We start from the raw sequence: 21,750 nt of genomic DNA, 5'->3' as shown, positions 1-21,750 counted from the left end.
CTTGACTTCTTTTCTGCTAGCGGAACTCAAGTCCTTCCATGGCTGTCTGGCTGTTCCCATCACCAAGACGTCTCCCCACTTATATTTTGTGACTGAATGGCAGCAGAGGCAGTCAGCTATGATTCCAGTCAGGGCCATATCTTGCCAGATCCTGAATAATCTCAATTCCCTCCCACCAATGAGCCAAGCATAGAAGCAACACAAAAACCCACAGAGAAAGAATACAAGAAGGCTGGGATGAGCTGCCTGAGTGGACTGCATGCACAGTGTGTAAGATGGGTGACATAATGACACTGGTCCTCCCTACAGAACCACAGTGGACAACGATAGGCACAGGGACATATTTTCATTATAAAAAAAGAAAATATAAACAAGGCTTGGATATGTAAAATGAGGATAAGTAAAATGGGAATTTATAATGTATATACTGTATATAGTGTATACTGTACATACAGTACTGTATATCATTAATAGATAAATGTGATTGCAACAGTTACAGCTCAGTTAGACCACGCTGCAATATGCAACGTCACTAACCCGACGTCTACAAAATGAGCATTATTGAACAACTAACCAGTCACAGGCAAGCGTGGAAGAAATGCAAGAGAAAGTGCATATGCACGCACATATGCACGCACACATGCACGCACACATGCAGGTACACATGCAGGCACGCACGCATGCACACTCACAGACACACACACACACACACACACACACGCACGCACGTACGTGCGCGCACGCACACAAACACACACACAGACACACACACACACACACACACACACACACACACACACACACACACACACACACGTGCACGTGCTCGTGCACACAGGCAGGGAGACCATTGAAATTCATCTCACAGCCTGAATTTACTTAACTGCGGGTCTGTGCGCAGTGATAAACGGAGTGATGATCCGGCAACACGTCTTTATCCATGCTTTGCTTTAATTAACGGCGGCTTGTTTGTTGAAAAGATGATTAATATGCCAATGAAAATTGCATAATTGAATACCACAACACTCACACAATCAGGGAGGAACATGCCGTTTTCTTTTTATTAACTTTTTTTATTATCGTTATTATTATATTATTTGGTATTTTAATTCCGTTGACAAGCGGTTCCCACCTCCCCCAACCTCACACCTCCCCCCACCTCACACCTCGGGACACAAAAAGGAAGGTAGAATCAGTGTGACCGGGGGGCCGCGCTGGGGGCCACGCTGGGGGCCGCGCTGGGGGCCACGCTGGGGGCCACGCTGGGGGCCGCGCTGGGGGCCACGCTGGGCACGGCTGTTCATCACCACTGAGGGGCCCGTCAGAGACAGGGGCACTGCTCTGATATCAATACCTTTCACTGTGAAGGGTGTGTGTGTGTGTGTGTGTGTGTGTGTGTGCATGATTGAGAGAGAGAGAGAGAGAGAGAGAGAGATAGAGAGAGGGAGGGGATGCAGTCATGGGATGGGATGGAGTTACTGTAGGTACACCACACAGTAAAATACGAGGGTACAAATGTAACTAAAGGGGCTGTGGATTTTACAGTGTAGGTGGGATTCTGTACACATTCCTGTAGCCGAATGGGAATGCCATTATGGGGACACAAAACGGAATTAAAGTAAAACACGACTCTACACATGAATATGAAATGAAGCGCTATCTCAGACTCGGGCACCCAGATTTAGCGAAAATCCCCACAGAACCATGCATGAAGGACAGAATTTGAAGCAAGTCACTCAAATACACTTTGTGTTTTTGCACACACAAAAGAAGTAATGGAGAGAATGATCCAAGGCACAAGTAAGTTTCACTTGACTAATTCAGAGTTTACCCAGCATTACATCCCCTAACACAACTTGTGCCGAATGTCTCCATGTAAATGCTGAATACACACATCAAATATTCAACCAATTACAATGATACCTCTTGGAAATAAAATAAAATGGTACAGCCACAGTAGCGCCTGGGAGGGTAAGCATCACAGAACAAACACATTCACAGAGCTAAAGAAAGATGCGTTAGGAGTCCCAGAGGCAGAAACACTACCACCAGCCGTGTTTTAAAACCAGCCTTTTTAGCAACTGCTCTCGTTTACACTGAAATCCTTAGACTCCTGCAACTGAAACAGCGGTCACAATAGAAGGTGCCATTGTGAGTTCTGCTAAGTGGACACATAGCCTATTGAAATGCGGACAGAAATGGTCGAAAGCGAATTATCTTATTAAGGGAATTCTTTAGTGTGCCATAACCCACACATTCACACACAAACACTGAAACTAGAAATGAATACAGTGACATCTTCCTCAAATGATAAGAGCAGTGATTGCATTTAGCCCTATTTTAAATTATATAACTAACAGCCATGAAGTTCCACTATAAAGCCTCTTAGTATAGCGGATCAGTGACTACATTTGCATCAAGGCAATTCAGCATAGGAGTACAGTGATTTGTCTAATCTCGTGTTGCATATTTTCATCGTTATAATCATACATTCAACGTATGCCCACACGCGTGCACGTGTGTACTGTATGCGTGTGCGCGCGACGTGCACGTGTTGGAATGGAGGCAGGTGAACGTGATGTGTGTACACAAAACCATTATGAATCCTTTCACTAAGAGTGTGAAAATAAACTTATCAGAAAAGGCGATGGACAATGTTTACAGATACAGACATTTATTGCAATTTAGTTTAACATCACTTAGGGACCCAGAACTCGCAGAGTAGCTGATGATGGACTTTCATCAACAGTATCAGCTATCTCATAGTGTCATTCATGTTTCACGAGACTTGTCAGGAGACTCTGAATAAACCCCTGGAGGAGGGAGATAAAACCATCCTTTTGAGAGAGAATTGCCATGATGCACGTCCAAATTTCATGATTACAAGAAAAGAAGTGGGGGGAGGGGGTGTGTGCAAATGAAAGCCTGTGCAGAAAGTTTTCAGTTTGCTGATATAACAGTCAACAGTGTCTGTAAGTCTACTTAAAACGCTTAGGTATCAGCCGAGGCAGCTGCGACATCCCCGTCTTATGATTCTGTCAAGACAGTACACTATCAAACCTTTCATTCCACTCCCAAGCTACATTTCCGGTGACAAAAGCCCTGCGAATGCCTCCTGAAGGATTCATCTATATCCTAATTTTACCAATCCAATTTAACTGGAGCAGCTGGAGTGGTCTGAGCACTAGTTTACCAATCTTTGCTTTCCAAGACTCAGTGTGCTGAAGGCTGGAGGGGTTCAATCAATGGTGCTTTGATCTCGGCTGGAACCATAATTATTTAACATTGTTACAAGGATTTCTCTAATCCATCCTACCATTAAATCCCTTTTACACCCTCATCTTCTGCAGCCTAATCTGCATCTGGGCTCCGTTTGTCTCTCTTCCTCATTCCGGCTCGCCCCTCCTTCCTTACAACACCCTGACTTTATAGCAGACATATTGCTTCCAAGTTAGAAACGTTAGCAATGCCCTATGCATGGAGAGCCACCTGACTGAAGGCATGTCATCACAAACTCATTTAAATGCAGAACTGTAACATTTTTTTACCGGTATTTGATTCTAGACTTGCTGTCAGCTCACTTTAATTTCATTTAGTTAAGGAAGTGGATTTTCGCTTAAAAAAATCAATTATTTAGAAGTATTTGGAAAAAGAAGATTCTAATTTGCAAACGCGAACTGAAAAAAAGTGCTATCATAAGTTAATAAATGACAGTATAAATTTGCTCATGAAATTAGATGAATTAAAAGTGAGTTGAACATGATCTGAACCAACAAGTCTGTTATAAATCAGAGACGCCTCTGAGGGTTGGGCTCACTTTAACCCATTTTCATTTAGGACTGAGGCCCATTTCTGCTATATTGTATATTATAGATGGCAACAAGAACCCCAAAAGGGGTTCCCGTCCTGAATGGGTTAAGCCTTCTTTTTATTTCAATTTAACTAAACAAAAACTTTCTTCAGATGAACTGAATATAAAATGTTCAAGTGAACGAGCATATGTTTCTTGAAGTTTATATTGATGATCATTTTGACAAAAAAAGACCCCACCGTCCTCCTGCAAATATTTGCATGTGTTTAGCCACGTTATAAATAGCAGCACGGCCACCGCAAACATTTGTTGAGGCACCTGCCTCACCACTGTAGCCATCTGGGCCTCCAATTCTCCTAGCATAACATATGTTCATAAAACCTGAAATGGTTATTGTTTTTGTGCGTGCGTGCGTGCGTGTGTGGAGTGTGGACTGGAAGAGGAAGGTCCAGCCACTAGCACTTCTAAGCTAGATTGAAGCTTGATTCATAATTCGTCGTGTGGCGGTGTTGCGCGTCGAAAATGGCAGATCTACAAGCTCATGATGCGTCGCCATGTGACACGTCATGAGCTTGTAGATCTGCTATTTTCGGCATGAGAGCATGAGACTCTAAGAAGTACATGAAGAGAATAAGCTACATTTTCCAGAGAGCAATTTTCGCTTTAATGTCTTAAAAGGGGTGGAGGTAGATGAAGAAGGATTGGGGTGGCAGGAGGTGGGCTCCGCTTGTGTCCAACTGTCAGGTACCATCTCGGACGGCCACTCCTTCATCTGACCCCTGCCTGGCTGTGGCCCATGCCCAGCTGGCACTAAGAGGCGAGCAGGCTGGGCCATGCCCGTCAGGGACAGCCAAGCCAGGAGATTTGTGGGCAAGGTGGTCACACCGCTTCTGTTACCTTTGTGTTTAGTGCTCAACTCCTCCTTCTCGCTTGTTTCACTCCCTTTGTTTAAGTGACCTTTTTTGTGCCTTTTCTAGACTTCTCTGTTATCTTAAATCTGGGTTTTTCGCTTATCTGGTGTGGGGAGAACGAGTCAGCGTATCGCTTCAAAAGTAGCAATATGAAGTAGTCAATATGATAACGCAGCGCTTGGGATTAAAGGTTATAGTGCACATTACGGTGTATGTTATCACCTATAAAACCCACTTCATTGGGTCACAGACAGTAGATTCACATACAATAAAACACTAGACTGGATCGGGTATTAATTCCTACAGCAAATGCACATCCTGTAGAAATGACAAGTCTACTTACAGGCAGCACTCTCAGAAACGCAGAGTTCCCACTAGTTTTATAGGGGGGTGTGGCTTCCACCAGCAGACATTTAGATAAGGCTGAGAACAAGTTCATTAGCAGAGTTAGCTAGCTAACACCCTTCATTCTCAATTAGCCTAGAGGAGAGACAGTCTGAGAGAGAGAGAGAGAGAGAGAGAGAGAGAGAGAGAGAGAGAGAGAGAGAGAGAGAGAGAGAGAGAGAGGGAGAATGAGAAAGGCTCAGATCCTTATCACCGCTAGTCCATGAAAATGAATACAATAGCTTGACATGCTATCACCCATATCGGTGGCTGATTGCAAAACATCCGTGACTGGAAATGAACATTAAAAAGAAGATTGCTGTGGCAGATTTGCTTAAGGTCATATTTCTAGAGAGAGAAGAGACGGGGAAGAGACGGGGAAACTGACTGGGTGTTCTGGGAGGATTCACATCAGAAGCCTACATACGTAGTAGTGTTAATTTACAGTAAAGAGTGTACAAACGGGGAAAAAAGAGCTTTGCAGGACTGTAACTCCCAGAGTGTTACAAATGGAGCCAAATGGACTCTTATGGGTCCATTTGGTTCCATTTGCACACTGAAGAAGGTCACATTCTGACCACTGAAGAAGGTCACACGACCGAAAGCTTGCATTAAACTCAGATATCTGCACAGGTGTGCAGGTGTGTTCTGTTTCATAAACGCTCAAGTTAAAAGAGTTAAAATAACACTCAGGAATTCACAGTGTAGTATGCCGAACAACAGAGAAAGAATGAGCTGTCAAATTAACTCTTAATCCGCCAGCATTTATTGATAAATTGTGATAATCCACACCAGCATTTTTCCCTGTTCAGCTCTTATTTTGAAGAGCCAAATTTCCAGACCGGAAGTGATGAATTTATCCTAGGGTGTGTGACGATGCAAGATCTCTTCCTTGTTTAGCGTCTAATGGAGTCTAATGGAACGCAACACAGAGTCTGCTCTGGGCTGTGGAATAAACTTGTTTTGACCAGAAATGCCATCTGGGAGGAATAGGAGATACAGGCGATTAAAAGAAACAGATAGAATGGGTGTTTATGGGCACGATGATAATGATCGCACGATCCTGTGTTATTGACAGCACCAGCTAGCAACCCGACACTAACGTGAGTAGCATTATATACATACAATCAAAAGCACTATAAAAGCCCAACTGCCGTAGAGCTACGGCAATGGCGTTAAGCATAACATTGATTCATTGCCTTTAGTTGACGTAGATGAATTGCAATGGCGGACTTTGTGTTAATAGCGAGTCACGCGGACAGGAAGACAGACAGAGAGCAGGGACCAACCTCAGACGCCACTTGACTTGATGAACTGCTAAAGTGGGGGATGAAATACCAGAAAAGGAAAAAATACAAAAAAACTTCAATTGCAGGATGTATATCGTGAATCCTTTTGTTGTTACTCTGCAAAAAAGGGAACTAGTATGAAGGTACTTCAATGGAATCACCAAAGCAGGTGGGCATGTTCTGAGTTAGCCCACCTCATTAAAAAAATCTTCACTCCCCTTTTATGCAATATAGCCATTACATTAACATCCTATTCAGATGCACACACAGAGTGATTAAAAATTATCTGTTGGTGATTGTAATCGCACCTGCTTAAACTTAAGCCAAGGCAATGACAAAGAACTTTTTGAATGTGGCCACTATCTGAACATTTACAAAGAGATTAAAGGGTAGACAGTCTCAAACTAAATAAATTTGCTTTTAATCGCTTTGAACAGGAAGTCATGTCATTTCAAATGTACCCTATCTGATTGTCTGATTCCACTCTTTATTCAAATTATAACATGCCCATCTGACTTTTCCCACACAATGAGAAAAATTAAAAAGGGAAATGACCTTTCTTGGCAGCCATGATGTGAGAGTGAATGGCATTATTATTATGCTCCGAGATTAATTTCTGCCCATTTTGTGCTGCCCATTGAGAAAACAGAGGAAGAGTACAAATGCCTCACTGTAACTTTGCTAATTTGCTAATTGGTATGCATCATGGAGGTGTTGCGAGGTAGGTAGGTAGAATGTAGTTCACAACTGCTTTGATGTGTGCAACAGTGAGACAGTTAATCAAACTAATCGATTTAATCTAATATAAAAAATATAATAGATAATCAACCATTTAATGAAATAATGGATTAATATTCAATCCGTTTCTGGGCATATTAAAGGCAAGTATAGCTTCAAGGAAATAAAATAAAATAATTTGTAGATCTTCTATTTTAGCAATTTTTGGTGTTTAATCCACACATTTATACTTACTTACTTACTTAATCCTCATTGAATCCCCTTTGTTTTAAAAAATGCTTCTCGATTATTCAATTAATGTAAAACGTAATCAATAGAATAATTGCTAAGAAGATAATTGATAGTGGCTAAGCAGATAGTATGGCTAGGCTGGAAGACTATCTGCCCACATGAGTATCTGAGTTCTGTTCCCCCAGGGGACCATACATATATGAAAATGTGTTCCCTTTGAGTTTTATCGGACAGAGGTGTGTGCTAAATGACATGTTTTAGTATGTATTACAGTAGAGGTTATAAAGCAGCGTTGCTGTCTCCAAACTGGATATCGCGTGATAACGCAGAGGCACTGGTCCGCAGGGCTGACCACCAGATACTGGCTTGTCTGTGGCTTGGCTGTATCATTAAATGGCTCCCATGTCCCCGCGATCAGGTCCTCGGCTGCAGCTGTTGGAACCAACCCCACTGAACGATGAGACAAATCCACTACTTTAATCCCGTAATGCCCGGTTTGTACTTTGCTGCACGACGGTGTCGCTTGCCGAAGAATAACGGATTCTCGAGCCGGCGCCTGGCGATGCGGCACATGAAATCTGTTACTGTCGCCGAGCGACACCATCGCGCAAGAAAGTATAAGTCAGGCTTAAGAGTCTTTGTCTGTCTCTGATTTTGTCTCTCCATTTCTCTCTCTCACTGGTCTCTATCTCTCTCTCACTCCCCCCCCCCCCCCCTCTTCTCTGCTTGTCCAGCAGTGTGTTCTGAGCCGCTAATTCCCATTCTGACGGCCGCGGAGAGGCAGGAAGCATAATTACAGTCAGTCATAGATCCAGTCATAGTACATCCATCCCGCCTTTCAAAGCACTATTTTTAAGCTCAGCATTTTCTTGCCCAAAAGGGCCTTTTTCCGCATGTGATGCCTTCTTTTTGTCACGGCCCCCACACTTCTGAGCTGACCCCCTCAGCCCTGTCTCCTGACTGATCACAGTGATGGTTTATTACTGTCGTCCCTTCGCTCTTATCTTTAGCCAGCAATGCTCATTTCCTTCCCCAGATTTAAATGCAAATGTGAAATTTAATGATAAATGCATTATCTGATAGGTGTGATAACACTGATTCACTGTCAGTATAAAATACACACCCCAGGGGGCTTCTGGCTAGCTAGCACAACTTGCCAAAATCCACTTTTTCTCTCGCTTTTAGAAAATATATAAACGCATGTACCTGCAATAAATTCTCGAGGTCATATTGCGCATTAAATGGAACTGTGTTTTGTGTGTTCAGCAGTGTGGGCGTAGGCGTATTGCTGAACAGTAATTGCTGCGTAACTAGTATGTTATTATCCATCACAGTGATGAAGTGACTTTAAATAAAGAGGGCAAAACAAGATAATGGAAAGTCTAAACACTCGAAGAAACCAAGGACAATATTCCTGGTACTGTAACAGGACATTATCAAAAAAGAAAAGCTCCAATTTCTAGTGATTACTATGAGGTTTCTTTGGGAAGCTAGTCTATTTCCAAGTACAGTACAGCAAGATTAAAAGCAAAGCAACTTAATCTAGCTAGCCCATTCAATCATGGTAACCTAATGTACTGTACACTGAATGGTAAATGTGTACCATTTAGCTGATCACATCACAACCAGCCAAACCATTTTCCCTCTACAGCAGTAGAATGCAGAAGATGTATTCTAACTTTAGAAACATTAGAGGTCGTGCTATTATTACGTTCCCCCATTCCTCTTTTGGAAATCAAAGCTTTTCATCAAGGTGGAATATTTTATAGTGCGATGCACATTTCTAAAATGAATTGCGCACATGATTATATCTATGTCGTAGCTTATACGGTGTTATCGTGCAGTTGTGCAGTTATCTCATCTTGGTAATGGTCAATGCTTTCTAAAGAAGTGAAGTGATGTGATTGGTTGGCTTACTTGGTCCATCCCAGTCTTCTGGCCCGATCGCTGGGTGTCTGGTCTTCTCGTTCTGTCCGTCCATCTCCGAATCCCCTGCTTCTCCATTGCCATCCTCCTCTCCTGTAAGAATGAGAATCCATGTTTAACCAATTAAACCTTATACTTTGTTGCCCGGGGTCCCACAGGGATTTATACTTGATCCCCTTCATTTTTTTGCATCTATCTCCTAAAACAGCCTGTCTACAAGATCACAATGCGTCTTGTGAGCTTGTGGATCTGCTATTTTCGCTGAATGTTCTCTCTGGAAAAGGGACACTAGACTGTAGTTAATTCAACACTGTATGTATATTATGGATGGACTACAATATTATTTCCAAACAACGAGTTTTGCAATAGACTTTGGGACATTGTCCTTGTGGAAGCCAAGACACTCCGGTCATGCCACCCATGTAATACTCATTGTTAAATGTCACAATCAGCGGTAATGTATGCAATTGCCAAGCACCCCAGAGGCATCCATGTTTTGCATGTGTGCGTGCGTATGTCTGAGTTGTGTGTATCTGGGCCATCCATGTCTGCATCTGCGTGCGTGCGTTCAGGTTGGGGTTACGGTTAGGATAAGACATTTAGAGGTTAGGTTTAGGAGTTAGGGTGGAGTAATGCCTGATTTATACTTAGTTACAGTATGCACCGAAAATCTTGTAGATTGTAAATTTTTGGTTTTGGGAGTTGTGTCAACAACTAAAATGGCATCCGTCCAAAAATCTTAATGTCTGGAAATACGAATGTGTGTGTGTGTGTGTGTGTGTGTGTGTGTGTGTGTGTGTGTGTGTGTGTGTGTGTGTGTGTGCGTGCGTGCGTGCGTGCGTGCGTGCGTGCGTGCGTGCGTGCGTGCGTGCGTGCGTGCGTGCGTGTCCACGCTCACGCGCGTGTGCCTGTGTGCAATGCATGCACAAGCTTTTGTACATGTTTGTGATTACTGTATGCATGTTCATCTGTCTGTCTCTTGAGTGTGTGTGACTTGCAGGTCCAGCTGCTGCTCACTTTTCATGTAAAAGGAGTTCCCATGAGTGCATGCAGGAACAGGAGGAAGGCCCATGGAACAGGAAGGAAAGCAATGTGTGGGAGAGAGGTGGCTATTTATTACTGTTTGATCTATTGTGGAAGGAGACAGACTGTGTGTTATAGGATGTTGGGCTGATTTACAGTCTCGGGGCTCATAGAGGCCATACGTTGGGATATTTGGGTATCTCTCCTTGGGAAGCAAGTGCTTAATAAAGTCCTTGTTAAACAGGCTCCACCTTCCAGTGACCAGCCCGTAACACTGATGGGAGCAGCTCGACATAGTGTTCCTTGTTGGGGGGAGGGGGATCCTCTATTTTTGCATGCCCAAGTCCAGTTTATATTCAAAGTTTAGAGGCACATAAATCAGTGCTAAGTAGCAGCCCCTAGTGTGGTGTTCTAAATAAATCCAATGTGGCTGACACAGCGGTTGCACACGCTGCCTCCCAAAACTTGGCCACATCAGAACTAACCTGCTTGGGGCAAGTCTGGTAGTTTGTGGTGGGGACATTTCTCTCACTTTATCCTGGCTCACCATATCTACGCTATCCCTTTGATGTTTTACACCCAGCAGTGTACGGCCATGGGCAGGCCTGGGTTATTACAATGGATTATTACACTTCATTGTATAACGGAAAGCAGGGATGAGATGAGAATGTCTGTGATGTCAATGTTATCGTTACAATGATTAAGATGGTATCGTGATGACACAGTTTGGCTCAGTCGATGCATGTTTGAGATCATTAGATATCATCACATTATGAGAAACAACAAATAAACAGTTGTTTACGGCAACCATATCTGATTTATTTTGTACAATGGCTCCCTAAAGCATTTTAGAGCACTTCCTGTGACGACTGCCACAGGACACATAGCACTCCCTCTGTGGGCGTGTCCATTCTGAGTTGTGTTAATCTCCAGATCAAGCACACCACACACACACACACACACACACACACACACACACACATACACACATGCACGACTGTTTCGGGTTTTTTTTTTACACACATGGCTCACTTCAAAGAAGGTAGCAAGCATTGCCAAAAGGATAGCAGCTTCCTGCCTCACACTGAAAAGAAGTAGAAGAAAAAGGAAGGAAAAAAAATGATACTGAAGGGAAGTCTGCAGAAATGTCCTACTTACAGTACATGAGGTCATTATGACCCAGTTTGCTTATGCAAGTGTCTACTTGGACTGGTGATTTCCCCCCTTCTCCCCTCACCCAGTATATTATCAGTGAGCCCACTCAACTCAATTCCCCCACTATTTATTGTTGGGCTTGGAGAACCTCTTTAGCATACTAGGCTCGTATTATGATGAGGATAACAAAGGCGTATATCAACAGTTCCTTCCAACGGAGCGGAGTTAAAAAAAGCCGGGGAGATAACATTAAAGGCACTACCTTGATCTCAGGCGAACATGTTAAGCCCTGTAACGAAACGTATTGGAAGTGTTTAATTACAGCCCGGGAAATGAAGCTACAAGATGATTCCTTAATTAAGGAGTGATTAAGGATTTTCTGCCTTCTATCTAACACAGTTTGCAATGCATTTTAAACACAATCACCCAGGAAACCTCACAGGGAACAATGTCACAGAGCTTTGATGAAGTTTCCTGCACAAATGTCACTAGGAAAAAGCATGGGGAAGGAATAAGTGCTGTACCAGCACTCACCCACTTGTACTGTACAGTATGATAAAAGGAACTGCCAATACGTAGCAATATAGTGACCCATTTTTTATGGCTCTAGAATGTGAAGGTATTTGACCTTTCTGCTATAGAAATAGATTTACAGAGGTTTTTCAATTCGTCCAGAGAGGTCTACTATATGAGCAATAGTCTCGCAGCCTTGTTTCATCATCTGAATAGGAACACTGCAGTCTTATCAACGGAGACAGATTGTCAATGATCATCCTCGCCATTATCGCCTCGATCATAATTTACATCTGGCTTGCGTTCTCCTCCCAGTGCAATCAAATGGAGACACTTAAGGGTGAGTGCGAGAGGGCTGTAGAACAGAAGGGATGGCGAGGGTTTGGGAGCACAGGGACCTGCTGGGTGCAGGGTTGGCGGGCATGCAAGAGGAGCCAGTGAGCTGTTAAAATCAGCCCCTATCACTGCTCTATCAAAGGACAGCTCCCGAGCCAAATCACAGTCACATGCGGCGCACCGCACATTCAGGTCAATAAGCTTATAGGCGATTTACACAAACAACTCCTCCAGCAAGGTAGTAACAAAGTCATATTGGCTTTTCCTCTCCCTTTTAGCATTGTCTCTACCAAGGAAGCCCTTGAAAATGTCAATCTCTTGCATGAGACTTTAAGGAGCTCAAAACACTCTAATCCTGACCATTGAGCCTAGAGACAGGTCGCGGCTTCTGCAAATATAGAGCCCATGGAAGAAAGGATGGATTTTACAGTCATGTACAGTACTGTATTGTCCATTTAAATAGTGGATGCAGTGAATCATTATGACTGAATTCTTGGCTAGTGCTATGTTTTGGAGATGCGTCTAACCTACTGCCATGTTTCTAAACTCATCAACATATTGTCACCCCAAAAGTGGACCTATGGTAATTATTTCTATAATGTAATAAATACAGGGAATTCCTGCCAATGTCGCTCCAGTAGTACTGCCAGTCAGTTGATATAACATATTCGGTTGTTGATAGAGATTACACTGCGACAGATACAGTCAATTGCGAGAAGCAACCTTTTTCGCCAAAGTCAAGCATAGCTGTAAGACTACTCTACTATCTGAAAAATAGAGTTGAATTGTATGCAATTTGTGGCAGGCAGAGTACTCCAATGGGGGGAGGCTATTAGTGAAATGCCTTGCCACTGTCTCTTTAAATGCCAATAAATTCCCATCATTACAGAATCTGGCAGTTTTCCTCCCTGTCTGCAGCCGGGCTCTTTATCTCACTCTGCCTCAGTCTCTGAGCATGTAGATCTGGCCCAGTTAGATTGTCATACTTAACAAACATTAATGATTAATTTCCTCCACTGAGTCAAATGGGGCTAAAGGGATGACTCGATTCATCTTATCGCACCACAAATTAGCATTTCCCCATATTCTCCAGCATCAACTGTGCATTAAAATTCCACATTTACCATTCTGGGCGGCTGGCAGCCATGGCAAAAGAGCCAAGGAGATCTTCCTTTTCTGTTGCTGGAGATTCTGATTACTTCTGTGTTACACAAAAAATGTGGCCTAATTAATTCTGCCACTTTCTGTTTATTACTACTACTGTGAGTGAGATTACTCCCTGAGCATCCAAAGGGGTCAAGGTTGGCTTATTATTTTGTTGTACACTACAAAATATACAGGTGCCCTTCATCTGTAATGCAGTAAAATGTCTCTGTCTGCATAATCATTTTGACATTTTAGTGACATAGAGGGGATTGTACCATGTGAATGCAAATATTCATATGTAATCGTGTTAAATGTATTGTGGTACTGTAAATATTAATGAATCAGAAAAATGTGTGTGATATACGCTGACCAAATCATATAATGTGGAAACCTCTTAAAATCACATTCTATACTGTATAAGCAGATGATTATTCCACATTCTGTTTGAAATATAATTGTGCCAATTGTACATTCATTTAATATACGGATATAAAGTAAATAAACAGACAGCTTTGCTATTTATTTAATTGTATTGGCTGTCAAAATACAGTATAACTGTTTCAAACTCCTCAAATTACTTTACAAACTAAATTACTGTACTGTGTATAACTCGAATACACTATACACCCAGTAGAGTACTGTATCGAAAATATGGTTTACTAGTAGTTCAAATTATAATCAGGCTATATACAGTAGCTGTAGTCAATCCACTTGAAGAGGGGCGGCTTCGACCACAGGTGTGTTTCCCCGTTTGCTATTTGTTTCACTAGCCATGACTGTTCCTCCTTGTTTGATTAGACTACACAAGCCTGAGGATCACCACGTTTCACCGCTGCATCGCCACGGCTCATCTTGGCAGTTTGTCATGAGCTTGGAGGAGACTATGTTTTTCACTGAGAGAAGATGACTTTGTTTCTAATGTGCACACATGCAACACCAGCCTCGGGTAGCCGACAGATGGGTTACTGCGAGGCAAAGTATCACTGGAGAAAGAAAAAAAAAAACTAAACAAAAACAACATAATTACTGCAGTTTAACATTTTATCCCCCCATATGTTGTCATGCATGAAAAGACCCCAAATGAACACTGTAAGCAGATTACTTGATTACTAGGCTATAAGCGAATTATATAAGCAACATTTAGATACAAATGTTTCTGTCCCAAGTTTTTTGCTCCATATAAACGGTTGATCACTGTAACCGTGATCATTATAAGCACAGTTTCCACAGTAACAGTATTTCACAAAAGGTATTTTACATCTGTCATATGAGACGCATCCCATGGAAATGTATAGTCAGGGCCAGCTCGGGCAGTCGTTTGTCATCAAAGAATATTTTGAAGACACAAAGGGAGCCGCTTGTGACAACACCCTCTGCTGAACTTCACAGGCAACCCCCTCATATGTTTCTCCTTACAATAAAGGACGGGAACCAGCAAGGTGAAATTTCACAATTTCAGTAAAAAGATGCCATTCAGTAAATAAAAATGGTATCTCTCTTACAATTATGGAGCTAGCTGTGTCAATAGAGTATAAATCTTGACTGTGGAGTCAGCGTGTTCATGTGGGTGGGCTTCACAAGCAGGCCTCCATAAAATGTGGAATTAACCGTACAGAGGAACTTGTTTGAGGAGGGATTCTTTTTAATCGCAAGGGAAAGCCAAGGTTATTTCTTAACATGTGTTTCTTCTTTCTCTTTTTCAGAGCACTCAATAGGTAGGCCCCCCTCTAATTTCATGTACAGTATGTATGGACTTCTCTCCCTTGGGTTCACTCCTATTGTACCAGGCTACTTCATTTCACACCTATGCTGTATCAAAATTGTCTGCATTTCTACAGTGCCGGTATCCAAAGTGCTTTATAATGTGCATTACATTCGCAAAACTGACGGCGACCACGTAAAGAACCTGGTCTGCTCAAGGACACAATTCTGGGAAGAGCCGGCCAGCCGGGGATCAAACCAAGAACCTTCTGTTTCCCAAATAGCGGCCACTGCTGCCCTTATGTTGTCGCTGTCGGGTGTAAACCTTGTCCAAAATAATTTCTTATAATTATTTAAAAAAAGAAAATCTACAAGCGATGTGAGGCATTGTGAGCTTGTGGATTGGCTATTTTCTGTTTACTTTTGTGCGGCACCATAAAAATTGAAATACAGAGATACAAAGTTTCTGCCTGACAGGCTGACAGCAGCGATGCCTGGTGTTATTGACCACATTCATGCGGCAGCAATTTGGCTCTCACGTTATTGTAGAAAACTGCTGATTATGGTCGGTTGCCAGAGGCTTCTCGGAATGTCATGGAAGATGACAAGGTACTGGTAAAAAAAAGATAGCTGATCCAGTGCACAAACACACACAGTTAGTTATAGCACAGATGGATACAGCAGAGCATTGTAGAGGAAGGCTAGGGAACGACATGCTGACTGTCAATTTGAAGTTTTACCAGTGTTATTTGCAGCAGGGAAACAAACACCAACAGCTCAAATGGCATCGTCACCAGCCCATAGAATCATCACCAACCCAACACGCAGATTCTCAAGCCACATACAGGCCAAGATGGGGTTTCAAGGTGCTCCGTCCACTTATCTAAGGAGCCCCGTTTCTGCGAGGGTAAGGCAAACGGTTGAGTCTTTGGTGGCATTCAACTTCTTGACCTTTGCGCCTTTAAGCAGCTTTGCTACTTCACCGCACTCTGATCAAAGTTAATAAGTGCTTCATATGTTAATGAAAATTGGTACTCCTCTTTGTGTTCCTACAGCTTTTTAATACCTATTATAGGCTGAAACTTTTAATGGAGGTTTTAGGTCCCCCTGACAAGTCCATTTCAGAGAGTGACTACACAGATACAAGGCTAAGCTAAGACCAGAGAGTCACTGCTCTGTGGAGGAACCTTACACGAGAGACCTTATTCTCGGGGAAGCTGCAGAAGATAAAGGCCATGGGATGAGTGGCTGCTTTAAAACCAACGTTCACGTCCACACAGGGCTAATTACAGCACACCATCACATTTGAGAGGGTTTAGTTAATCAAGGGGGCTCTCTTTTGCTTCCTATAGTCGAGGAATAACACACTTAAACCGTTTAATGCGGCCAGGATTGTGCTGTTTAATTCATGGCAGTATCACATAAGTGGGGCAAAAAAATTAAGCCACTCAGACATAGGTTTAAATTAGTTTGAAAGAGATCTAATTGAGGAGCGGATCATGGGGGAAATGGCTACACCTGATGCTTGTGCACAACTTGCCACGGGGAAAGAAAGAAACTTGGACAGTACATAATTTAGGACTTAGGAGGAAATGGGAGACTTAGCTAAGCTTAGATAACAAAAGTAAAAAAGAATCTGACTAGTAAGGCATGTATATGACAAGGGAGAGATTACTGGTGTACTGGAAAAGGAGTATTTGGCACTTTGGATTGCTATTTAGCGTGACTTTATTGAGAAATGCGATACAAGTCACAGTCTCTCCTACGGTCTTACCCAAGACAATAAGGATGAACTGGCTTTAACAAGGTTCTTTGAAGATTTGAGAAGTTGTGATTTTCTGTGCTGTACCCTCAAATATGTACTGCACGCTCTTGTAACTACTGGGTCATGGTGAAATCATTGAGTGTAATTTTAAGTTTATTGCAATATATGATGAGGGGAACAAAGGGTAAAGAGAAAGGAGGGCTTGTTGGTAATTGCAATTTTCAAACAATTGCGGCTTTTAACATTTCTTGAGAACAAAAGGAACGCATTATTGATACGATTACCAGGGCAAAGCACACCTGAAACATGAAAGATTTATTTTGTTCTGAAGACGTCTTCAAAAATGTAATCCCACAAGGCAAATCAGTTTAAAAGTATGAAAATTCAAACAGAAGAAGAAAGACAGAGACAGACATTCAAAGGGTTTCTTCTTCATTAAAAAGTCAAATTTATGGCATTCGTGAGCCAGTGAGAGTGGGGACACCTGGGGTAGTGAAGCCTTGTGTCTGGGGGGTAGAATGGAGTTGGGAAGGAGCGTGTGTGTGTGTGTGTGTGTGTGTGTGTGTGTGTGTGTGACAGCTCTGTCATCTTCGTACTATAACCTGGAGCAGACCACAAATTAGCTCCTGTGATGGCGAGGTGTGACCAAAATGAAACAAACATACAAAGAAGCAATCTAATTGAATTGGAGTTCAAAGAGGACTTGGGCGGCTCCAGCGACGCCAGGCCCTTTCTAGTCCTGGACCTCCGAGCAATAGCAGGTGCTGCTGAGGGTTCAGAGAAATGTAGTTGGGCTACAAAGGGACTGGCTACGCTCTCCAGTGGCATCGCTGCACTGTAGCACACCTTCACAGGGCCTATCACAGTGGAAGAGCCAATGTAGCGGGTGCCATCTTTCTCTCAGATCAAACCACTCCTCTTGGCAGGATTGTGGGGGATCAAATATCTATATATATATACTGTATATGGCTTTAAGTCTAGGCGGCGATATGAGAGAACGTCTGATCTGGACACCCATTGCGCCAGATAGTTTGTTGTCTATGTTTTATTTTGCATATGGTTTAAATACGTTTATGAATCTCATTAGGTCTCATTTGATTTCAACTTATTTTTTGATGCTTGTCAATCATCACACAGTATGTGGTGTGTAACCTTTTGTCTCATATAGGTATCAATGTATGTGGTGTATAATGATACATGTAATATATCGTCACCGTCGGATGGAAAAAAGGTTCTAAAACTAAAAGGTTAAAAAAAGTTAGTTCTCAGGGAATGTTCTAATGGATCCAGTGTATTTAATTATTATTTAGTCCCAAGCTCTTGGGAAAAGCTCTCTCTTAAAAATTAACAACTTTTTCTTTCACTTTTACAATGTTAACAAATTTCCAAAATAGCTGATCTACAAGCCCACAATGCGCCCCATTGTTCTGGGCTTGTAGATCATAAAAAGGTGAAACATGGAGATAGAAGGTTTCTGCCTGATGATATACTGTACGAAATGTTTAGAGTATAGTTTGGTTAAAAAACTAAAAAACAATGCCCAAGTGATAACAAACTTAAAGAAAGAACATCTTGGTCCTAACCTTTGTTGCAGAAGTACTCCATGTCTTCACAGGCCATGTTCTCTGACTCAAACTCTGCAGAGAAGTTCTCCTCCACGGAGAACTCCTCTTTGGTCATGAGCTCATTCTCCTCCGAGACGCACTCCTCCTCGTCTTCCTCCAGGCCAGCCTCCAGAGGACCTGCAGGGAATGCACACACACACACACACACACACGATGGTATGATACCGTCACTGTTGGGAGGAGACCTTTTACTGTATGTCCAAAACTGTTACTTTTTATAGCAACACTGTAACGTTTTCTATGCTCAAGACCCTGATGTTAGATAGGAGCGTGTGGAGTGCAGGGATTCAGGAGTCCTGAGTTGGCGTTGGCTAGACTGCACTTTCGCATCACACTCAAATCGCTTGTCACTTTTCAGGAAATGGAAAAATGAACCTGTGTCCCAATGGATCCAATGTTATTATATTGTCACAAGCTCTTGTCAACACCTTTTCATTGGTTACATATTTATAAAACCCACAGACAGACATCTTAACCACTTGAGAAAGTTGAAATATGGAGGGGTACAAGGCAAGGTTTCTGAATGACGATATATTCTGGTGTTCAGTTCAATACAAGCAAGGATATGGCTGTGTGAATAAAGCATGGTATTATAGCTAAGGAATTCCCAAAGATTCTCCCCACTAGCAAGCAACTGAAAAAAGCCCTGTTGAGACTGAATAAAGCAAAACAAGCTGACATGCAGCCAAGGTGAGTGTTGATGTTAATCCCACTACCTGCAAGACAAAACCTCAGAGACGAAGAAAAAAAAAAGAAGCAGGAAAGAAAGAAAAAAACTTTTCCAGACTTTTCATACGAGCATCAGCATGGGAGGAGGAAAAGAAAATACTTTTATTAATTTGTTAGCCTTATCAGAGGGTACAATGTTGATTTTCCATTTACATTCCATGCCTCCGGGTAATACACCAGTGCAATCTTAAAGGAGACACTTTTCCGTGTGATTAATTTTCCCCCCTCTGTGCAATATTATTTCTTTAAATCTAAATGATTTCCGAGTTTTTGCTTGTAGCTGTACATCTCTTTTTGGTATTTGCATATTACCATTTTGCTTCAATCAAGGGCGCTGATGGAATTACTGTACGGCTACCTGAATTGTATTAGTTCTGAATGAAAATAAATAAAATAAAAAGCACCATCTCACCCGGCATTTGAATGTTATTAACATAATGTGCCGTGTGCACACCTCTCCGTCCCTCCCAAACATATCTCCACCGTCACCCCATGAATTACCACACTAGAGGAATGATGGAGCTTTTCAAGTAGCTATACAGCACAGTTACTTCACATTTGAAATAATAACACTTGTGGCAGTTGGGCAGGAACCCTGCATGCGTTTTCGCATTCGACAAACAAACAAATATTAGCTTTCTCTAGCTGTGTTTAAATTGCGAGGGCGGGGGGATCATTATAAAGCACCTTTGTTGTCACTGCTGCCGAGATGTGAACACTATCTATTCCCTCCTTTCACACATGAGCCAGGTTGCAGCCTCCCAGCACATCGTCCTGGAGCTGTTGGGAGTATGTACTGTAGTCTGAGGCTGTATCCGCCCGACACCTTTCAACATGTTTGTTCTATTGTAACGGGAGCGAGACCCTTGGCTTTAATAAAGCAATAATTTCAGTTCAGAAAGTGGGGGCTTGGCGTGACTCTCCTGTTCCCCTTTCTTCCCGCACGGCACCTCATAAAAGCCCCCCCCCCCACGATCTCCAACAAACTGCTCGTTCTTTTCATTAGCCTTATAAATTACTCCTTTGTAGAAGTCTACATCTGCAGGAGCCCCGGACATGAAAAGAATTAGCACACAGATCTCTAATAGACACTGTGGAGGCAAGAGTGGTGCTTTGAATTAGGATACAGTTTTTATGATCTAATCTGATGCCTGAACTGCTGATTCGCTGAGGAGCGAAGTGAGGCGTGAAGTGACTCAATGAGTCCACCATCGCTCGAGATGATATTGAGAGATAAATATCGGCATATCAAGGGGGAGATTGCATGACTGGAATTAAATGTGTCTGCCAAGGCAATTGAGGACGGTGCGAAAGAAAGGGGGGGTGGGGGGGGGGTGTGTGTGGGGGGGGGGGGGGGATACATTTCTTTACAGACTGTACACATTCCATTACACAGCTGAATAAGAACTGTGTGTACAACGATTCTTCCCTGTTGCTGGCAAATAGAGCAACACCGCCGCACCACGGAAAATAGACCTAACGTGATAATAAGAGTAAAAAGAGATTACAGATAAACTTCATGGTCAATAAGACACAAAGATTAGGCAGATAAGATGAGATAGAGCCAGGGTTTAATGGACTCAAAATGAGGCCATCTCTGTGCCTTAGTCTAGCAGATACTAACTAAAATTGACCATTTTTGAACTGATAGGGAATAGGAGATACCCCGGGTCTTACTGAATGTGGCAAACACCGTCACACACATTAGAGGGCCCGATGGCTGCTCCTCGTGGACTCTACGTAGATTACTAAAGTTTGTCGGCATTCTCACATGTTTAGGTTATTATTATACAGTATTCATTGCATGGAGAGACCTGAAATTATTTCAGAGACAGCAATGATAAGAATAATGACTTTCTAAACGACTAGCACTGCACTCCTAACTCATTTTCTGATAGTGGCGTTCCAGCTATATTTAGTTGTGTACTGTTTAAAATCCTGTCACATTCACTGTGTGACCCACGCTTGTTGGTGCAATGCTATAGGCGCTGCTGACGAATGGGCCAGAGGAATGCCTGCTGCTTTGCCCTCTTATCAAGCCTCCTCTAGAGTTCAGATGGCCAATGACACTGCCGAGAGAGAGCGTTTGCATTTCACTTTCCAACAGAAAACAACACCCACCGCCTCCACAAAGCTTGTGACTCATTATTACGACACGCACAAAAGTCTGTGAAACAAAGACATTTTAAAAGGATAAGATGTCTCGCTGGGGAGATGGTTTTTTGTATAACCAACTAAACCAGCAGCAGCAGATAATAGTCACTGGGACAGCCACGCAGTAGGCATGGTCTCTTTGATTCTTGGTATGAGACAGTTGTCTCTGTCTGTACGATCTAAGCGCTGCTGGGCTGTCTTACACAAATATCATTAACCCCTTAAGCTCTATATATTTCACTGTATGATACAATAGTGTGAGAATAGCTGATCACAACACGTCGCAATGCAACATTGTGAGCTTGTAGATGTG

The 21,750-nt window shown here is 42.6% G+C and overlaps 1 protein-coding gene across 1 annotated transcript in view; it reads right to left on the bottom strand.

Moving 5' to 3' along the window:
* The window catches only part of zfpm2a (zinc finger protein, FOG family member 2a), a 150,586-nt gene that overhangs the window by 94,631 nt on the left and 34,205 nt on the right, over nt 1–21,750 (bottom strand). The window contains exons 2-3 of the mRNA XM_083760969.1: nt 18,513–18,671; nt 9,282–9,380 (exon numbers count right to left, since the gene is read on the bottom strand). Coding sequence (XP_083617095.1) covers nt 9,282–9,380; nt 18,513–18,671 — 258 coding nt within the window. The remainder of the gene's footprint in view (nt 1–9,281; nt 9,381–18,512; nt 18,672–21,750) is intronic.

This window comes from Protomyctophum parallelum (assembly GCF_964188405.1).
Source record: "Protomyctophum parallelum genome assembly, chromosome: 3".
In the NCBI taxonomy this organism is placed as follows: domain Eukaryota; kingdom Metazoa; phylum Chordata; class Actinopteri; order Myctophiformes; family Myctophidae; genus Protomyctophum; species Protomyctophum parallelum.
This window is presented reverse-complemented; position numbering and strand designations above follow the sequence as displayed.